Here is a 7,500-nt window from a genome sequence, read left to right on the forward strand (position 1 = left end):
ATAAATAATATAAAACATTTTAAGAAGGACCATAATACACTGCTACTAATAGTGACAGGCACAATATTTCTAGTTGCAGTAGGCAGGCTGACATGTTAAATGACAATAATGGTGACGATGACATTAAGAAGATAAACAATTATTTAAATATAAGAAAGAGAAAAATTATTACTTCTTATTTTAATTAATGAGTTGAGAATAAAAAGAGCAGTAAATTCAATTAGAGAAAAAGAGAGAAAGAAATTTTAGCCAAGAGTCTAGTCTACAGTCTAGTATATGTATATCTAGTCTATAGTCTAGTCTATGGTCTAGTTCATAGTCTAGTCTATATTCTATATTCTAGTCTATATTCTATAGTCTAGTCTATAGTGTAGTCTACAGTCTAGTCTATAGTCTAGTCTACAGTCTAGTCTACAGTCTAGTCTATAGTCTAGTCTATAGTCTAGTCTATAGTCTAGTCTATAGTCTAGTCTATAGTCTAGTCTATAGTCTAGTCTATAGTCTAGTCTATAGTCTAGTCTAGTCTATAGTCTAGTCTAGTCTATAGTCTAGTCTATAGTCTAGTCTATAGTCTAGTCTATAGTCTAGTCTATAGTCTAGTCTATAGTCTAGTCTATAGTCTAGTTTATAGTCTAGTCTATAGTCTAGTCTATAGTCTAGTCTATGGTCTATTCTATAGTCTAGTCTATAGTCTAGTCTATAGTCTATTCTATAGTCTAGTCTATAGTCTAGTCTACACTCTAGTCTATAGTCTAGTCTATAGTCTAGTCTATAGTCTAGTCTATAGTCTAGTCTATAGTCTAGTCTATAGTCTAGTCTATAGTCTTAGTCTATAGTCTAGTCTATAGTCTAGTCTATAGTCTAGTCTATAGTCTAGTCTATAGTCTAGTCTATAGTCTAGTCTATAGTCTAGTCTATAGTCTAGTCTATAGTCTAGTCTATAGTCTAGTCTATAGTCTAGTCTATAGTCTAGTCTATAGTCTAGTCTATAGTCTAGTCTATAGTCTAGTCTATAGTCTAGTCTATAGTCTAGTCTATAGTCTAGTCTATAGTCTAGTCTATAGTCTAGTCTATAGTCTAGTCTATAGTCTAGTCATATTAGTCTATAGTCTAGTCTATAGTCTAGTCTATAGTCTAGTCTATAGTCTAGTCTATAGTCTAGTCTATAGTCTAGTCTATAGTCTAGTCTATAGTCTAGTCTATAGTCTAGTCTATAGTCTAGTCTATAGTCTAGTCTAGTCTAGTCTATAGTCTAGTCTATAGTCTAGTCTATAGTCTAGTCTATAGTCTAGTCTATAGTCTATAGTATAGTCTATAGTCTAGTCTAGTCTATAGTCTAGTCTATAGTCTAGTCTATAGTCTAGTCTATAGTCTAGTCTATAGTCTAGTCTATAGTCTAGTCTATAGTCTAGTCTATAGTCTAGTCTATAGTCTAGTCTATAGTCTAGTCTATAGTCTAGTCTATAGTCTAGTCATAGTCTAGTCTACAGTCTAGTCTATAGTCAAGTCTATAGTCTAGTCTATAGTCTAGTCTACAGTCTAGTCTATAGTCTAGTCTATAGTATAGTCTATATTCTAGTCTATAGTCTAGTCTATAGTCTAGTCTATAGTCTAGTCTATAGTGTAGTCTATAGTCTAGTCTATAGTCTAGTCTACAGTCTAGTCTACAGTCTAGTCTATAGTCTAGTCTATAGTCTAGTCTATAGTCTAGTCTATAGTCTAGTCTATAGTCTAGTCTATAGTCTAGTCTATAGTCTAGTCTATAGTCTAGTCTATAGTCTAGTCTATAGTCTAGTCTATTGCCTAGTCTATAGTCTAGTCTATAGTCTAGTCTATAGTCTAGTCTATAGTCTAGTCTATAGTCTAGTCTATAGTCTAGTCTATAGTCTAGTCTATAGTCTAGTCTATAGTCTAGTCTATAGTCTAGTCTATAGTCTAGTCTATAGTCTAGTCTATAGTCTAGTTTATAGTCTAGTCTATAGTCTAGTCTATAGTCTAGTCTATAGTCTTGTCTATAGTCTAGTTTATAGTCTAGTCTATAGTCTAGTCTATAGTCTAGTCTACAGTCTAGTCTATAGTCTAGTCTATAGTATAGTCTATATTTTAGTCTATAGTCTAGTCTATAGTCTAGTCTATATTCTAGTCTATAGTCTAGTCTATAGTCTAGTCTATAGTCTAGTCTATAGTCTAGTCTACAGTCTAGTCTATAGTCTAGTCTATAGTCTAGTCTACAGTCCTAGTCTATAGCCTAGTCTATAGTCTAGTCTATAGTCTAGTCTATAGTCTAGTCTATAGTCTAGTCTATAGTCTAGTCTATAGTCTAGTCTATAGTCTAGTCTATAGTCTAGTCTATAGTCTAGTCTATAGTCTAGTCTATAGTCTAGTCTATTGTCTAGTCTATAGTCTAGTCTATAGTCTAGTCTATAGTCTAGTCTATAGTCTAGTCTATAGTCTAGTCTATAGTCTAGTCTATAGTCTAGTCTATAGTCTAGTCTATAGTCTAGTTTATAGTCTAGTCTATAGTCTAGTCTATAGTCTAGTCTATAGTCTTGTCTATAGTCTAGTTTATAGTCTAGTCTAGTCTAGTCTATAGTCTAGTCTATAGTCTAGTCTAGTCTAGTCTAGTCTAGTCTAGTCTATAGTCTAGTCTATAGTCTAGTCTATAGTCTAGTCTATAGTCTAGTCTATAGTCTAGTCTAGTCTAGTCTATAGTCTAGTCTATAGTCTAGTCTATAGTCTATTCTATAGCCTATTCTATAGTCTAGTCTATAGTCTAGTCTATAGTCTAGTCTATAGTCAAGTCTATAGTCTAGTCTATAGTCTAGTCTATAGTCTAGTCTATAGTCTAGTCTAGTCTATAGTCTAGTCTATAGTCTAGTCTATAGTCTAGTCTATAGTCTAGTCTATAGTCTAGTCTATAGTCTAGTCTATAGTCTAGTCTATAGTCTAGTCTATAGTCTAGTCTATAGTCTAGTCTATAGTCTAGTCTATAGTCTAGTCTATAGTCTAGTCTAGTCTAGTCTATAGTCTAGTCTAGTCTATAGTCTAGTCTATATTATAGTCTAGTCTAGTCTCGTCTACTCTATAGGTTAGTCTAGTCTAGTCTATAGTCTTTAGTCTAGTCTAGTCTATAGTCTAGTCTAGTCTATAGTCTAGTCTACAGTCTAGTCTATAGTCTAGTCTATAGTCTAGTCTAGTCTAGTCTAGTCTAGTCTAGTCTATAGTCTATAGTCTAGTCTATAGTCTAGTCTATAGTCTAGTCTATAGTCTAGTCTATAGTCTAGTCTATAGTCTAGTCTATAGTCTAGTCTATAGTCTAGTCTATAGTCTAGTCTATAGTCTAGTCTATAGTCTAGTCTATAGTCTAGTCTATAGTCTAGTCTATAGTCTAGTCTATAGTCTAGTCTATAGTCTAGTCTATAGTCTAGTCTATAGTCTAGTCTATAGTCTAGTCTATAGTCTAGTCTATAGTCTAGTCTATAGTCTAGTCTATAGTCTAGTCTATAGTCTAGTCTATAGTCTAGTCTATAGTCTAGTCTATAGTCTAGTCTATAGTCTAGTCTATAGTCTAGTCTATAGTCTAGTCTATAGTCTAGTCTATAGTCTAGTCTATAGTCTAGTCTAATGTCATCGGAATCTGATGAACTTTTCTTTTGAGAATGTCAGAGTCTGATAGTCTTTTCTTTCAGTTTATCAGAGTCTTATGAAATTTCCTTTAGAAAAATACATCAATTTCTAATAAACTTTTCCTGATAAGCTTTTCTTCAAAAAAACTCATCAGATTTTGATGAACTTTTCTTTAGAAAAACTCATCAGAGTCTGATGAACCTTTCTGTAGAAAACTTCATCTGTGTCTGATGTACTTTTCTCTATAAAATTTAATCAGAATCTGATGAACTTTTCTTTAGAAAGACTCGCAAGAATCTGATAAAAGCATTACTTCAACTCCATTCCTTCGAAGCTTTTTAATTGCTTAACTTTTTTAAAAATGAAGAGAAAACTTAAATTTGTTCAAAATTTTATTGTAACTGCATTATTTCGTCATCAAATTCAACAAGTTTTAAACTATAACAATCCAAATCTCTGTCAACTTCCACTCTATTTACGCAAGACATAAGAAGCGGCATAAGGGTAAGCGGAGTAAGCAGCAGCATAGGGAGCAGCTACATAAGGAGAAGCAGCATAGGGGAAGGCAGAGTAGGCGGCAGCATAGGGGGCGGTGTAGGCAGCAGTGTAGGGAGCAGCAGCTACTACGGGAGCAGAGTAAGCCAAGGGAGCAACAACACCGGGTTTAGCGGCAGCCAAGGCAACAATGGCGAACAAGCACAAAGCGAACTAATTAAAGGAAATTTACAACAATTAAACATTTATTTTAGAATTTTTTTCAAAAATTTTCTTTAAAACTTACGAATTTGAACATTTTGGTAAGGTTTTTGTAAAGTTGTTTTGTTGTTAGAACAAATAGAACTGTTAATTTTGAAAATTTGGGTTGTAGTATTTATACTAGATTTAAAACTGATTTAATTGCAATAAATTGAATATTTCTTAAACTGCTCACGTATGTAAAAAATATTATTGTTTATACATATATTTTTTTAAATAATAAAATAAAGAATTATAACAATTACTAGAGCTACACTTGATGTTTTAAACATATTGGTTGCTAAAGCTCAAAGACTCAATTAAAATACAATTCAATTTTAAAAACCAATATTCTTTTTTTGAAGCAAATATGCAAATAGGAAATGTTGTAGTTGACATTTATGTTTTTTTTTATTCCAAAATATTCCAAATTAATGTTTAAAACCAATTTTAATAAACACCACAACACAGCGACCTTAAGCCGTTAAGACGTGCTTGGCCGTTGTACACAAAAATGCAAATTATACTCAAGGCATCCGCATGATAAGACAGTCAGACACTTAGTATAAAAAGGTTTTAATATCAAGAAAATAATATCAGTTCAATAAGTTCTGTTAAATCACAAACAAACCAAAACAACAAATCAAAATGTTCAAATTCGTAAGTTAAAAAAAAAAAAATAAAAAAAGTTCTAAAAATTTCTTTCAAATTTGAATTTTAATAGAAAAACTAATAAAATGCTTTTTTATGTCCATAGTTCGCTTTGTGCTTGTTCGCCGTTGTTGCCTTGGCTGCCGCTAAACCCGGTATTGTTGCTCCCTTGGCCTACTCTGCTCCCGTTGTAGCTGCTGCTCCCTACACCGCTGCCTACACTGCTCCCTATGCCGCCGCCTACACTGCTCCCTATGCTGCTGCCTACTCTGCTTACTCTGCCTATCCTTATGTAGCTTCTCCTTATGCTGCTGCTTACTCTGCTTACCCCTATGCTGCTTCTTATGTCTTGCGCAAGTAGATTATAGGATAAAGGATTAAAGGATTTGGATTTTCAGTTAAAGGAATGGGAAAAGTAAAGAATTTGTTAATGGAATTTTTATATGACTGTTAAAAATAAATCAATTTTACTCCTAAGGAGTTGAATTTATGAAAACATCGAAATATTTTGTGTTTTTTATTTAAATTTATTCAGATTTTCATTAAATCTTTTAGTTAAAAAAACTTTTTTCAAGAAGTAAACATTATCTTTATACTTTTATGAATTTTGAATGAAAGAAGAACTGTTTGATAAGGCAGACAATTTTACTCCTTGTTGTTTCCGATATTCGTAAGTATATTTTTACTCAACACACATCTTTCAGAACACACCCATTTGTTAGCGATGGGGCAGTGGACCGTCCAACGTCTAACAGAGAAGTTTGTTTCACACTCGTATTGGGAGTTTAACTCTATCAAGTAGGGCGCTCTGATTCCTTTGTTATTGCTGCGGAATTCGTCAAAACTATCAGACATTAGTGAGTGTGTTTTAGTCAGCAACAAAGTTACCTACAAAATCCCCAAATACCCGAACCCATACAAGTACAACTATTGAATGCCTCGCCATCCTACAGTATTAGTTTTGAATATCTATATTCGATATTTTCTTATAGCAATTTGGTCAATTTGGTGCTGATATTTAAGAATGAAATGGACTACATTCATCATGTAACCTAAAATTTAGTTTGATCCCAAATTCCGGGAAGAACATACAACCCTCCTCTGTCTTTCCTCGCTATTCCTTATAGAACACACCCATTAGAGATCGATGGACCAGTGGGCTGCCCATTATATTACAGGGAAGTTTGTTATACATTCATATGTGAAGTTTAACTCTTTTTTGAAACGTCCAAGTGGACTCCTCTGATTCCTTTTTATAGCTGCGGAATTCGGCATCTAAACGGTCCCAAATCCCGGGAACAACATACAACCCTTCGATATTCCTCTTTACAACACACTCATTTGTAATCAATGGACCAGTGGACAGTCCAAAACATTGCAGAGAACTTTGTAGGCCCCTCTGACCACTTTGTGCGGAATTCTCTTAGAAGTATCAGACATTAGGGTTTCTGTCCCATACAAATGAAACTATTGAATGCCTCGCCATTCTGTTTAGGTATGCCCTAGAATCCTGTACTAGTCTTGAATATCTGCATTCGATATTCGGTAATACCAAAGTCAATTTCCCGCCGATATTTCAGACTGAAACAGACTGCATTTATGCTTTAACATAAAATTTATTTTGACCCCAAATTCCGAGAAGAACTTACAACACTCCATCCTCGATATTCCTGTTTAGAACCGTCCGCAATCACCAATAGCCTGTGTGGATAGCGACGTTTTTCCAATTTCGATTTTTCGCATATAATGGAACCGAAATTCTCTGGATGAGTTTTGGACTGGTTAAGAGTACAGTAATAGGTATACGTCCTCAATAATACACGCATATTAATAGGGTCGATTTGCCTTTACGACTTTTGATTTTAATCTAAAAGCTGTATGGCCAGTAGATCTCTACGAATCCAGATTAGCAGCGCAAATAGAGATTTTGTCGATTTTATTCCCAAGAATACTTTATAAGGATTAACAGAACTTTTGCGATCAGTTGGTTTACTGTTTACTACTTTCTACCAAACACACAAGCTCAGTTTTGGTCGGAATTACAACCAGTCCACTGTCGAGACTCCATCTTTGTGAATTCGCCTTTTGATTTAGCGCAAGAGTCTTGTATTTCAGAGAATACAATATTCTGAGCAGTTAGTTAATGATAAATTTTATTGGGAAAATGTTCTAAGTTCTTAAATTAAATACGGATTCAGATCAATAAAGATCAGAAACACAAATCTTGACAGGATTCATTATACGTCCCTGAAATTAACTGTACAAATTTAATATGATTTTGATTGAAGAACTAGTTAGTTTAAAGCACTTATTAAACTTCAGTCTACATTTAAGAAGAACATTTTTTGTAAAAAAAACGGGGTGAAGATCTGCGATCGAAAATAGTTTTAAAATTGTTAGCAAAATGTTTGCTGGTTAATTCAATAAAAAAAATATTATTTCTTTAAATAAATGCCAAACAAATATCAACAAACATTTATTAAATTT

The 7,500-nt window shown here is 33.5% G+C and overlaps 2 protein-coding genes across 2 annotated transcripts in view; one reads left to right on the forward strand and one right to left on the reverse strand.

Annotated features, from left to right (window-relative positions):
• Positions 1 to 4,013: 4,013 nt before the first annotated feature.
• The window catches only part of LOC119604538 (cuticle protein 12.5-like), a 4,264-nt gene continuing 777 nt past the window's right edge, over positions 4,014 to 7,500 (reverse strand). The window contains exons 3-4 of the mRNA XM_037957215.1: positions 4,409 to 4,467; positions 4,014 to 4,335 (exon numbers count right to left, since the gene is read on the reverse strand). Of these exons, the coding sequence (XP_037813143.1) occupies positions 4,099 to 4,335; positions 4,409 to 4,467 (296 nt within the window). The 3' untranslated portion in view covers positions 4,014 to 4,098. The remainder of the gene's footprint in view (positions 4,336 to 4,408; positions 4,468 to 7,500) is intronic.
• LOC119604542 (vitelline membrane protein Vm26Ab-like) lies at positions 4,857 to 5,517 on the forward strand. The gene is made up of 2 exons (XM_037957218.1): positions 4,857 to 5,022; positions 5,120 to 5,517. Exons 1-2 carry the CDS (start codon positions 5,011 to 5,013, stop codon positions 5,372 to 5,374), a joined length of 267 nt encoding a protein of 88 aa, XP_037813146.1. The 5' UTR covers positions 4,857 to 5,010; the 3' UTR covers positions 5,375 to 5,517.

The sequence above is a fragment of the Lucilia sericata genome, unplaced genomic scaffold, assembly GCF_015586225.1.
Source record: "Lucilia sericata isolate MDLA Ls3-8-SP2 unplaced genomic scaffold, ASM1558622v1 Contig000402F_arrow, whole genome shotgun sequence".
NCBI classification, from domain to species: domain Eukaryota; kingdom Metazoa; phylum Arthropoda; class Insecta; order Diptera; family Calliphoridae; genus Lucilia; species Lucilia sericata.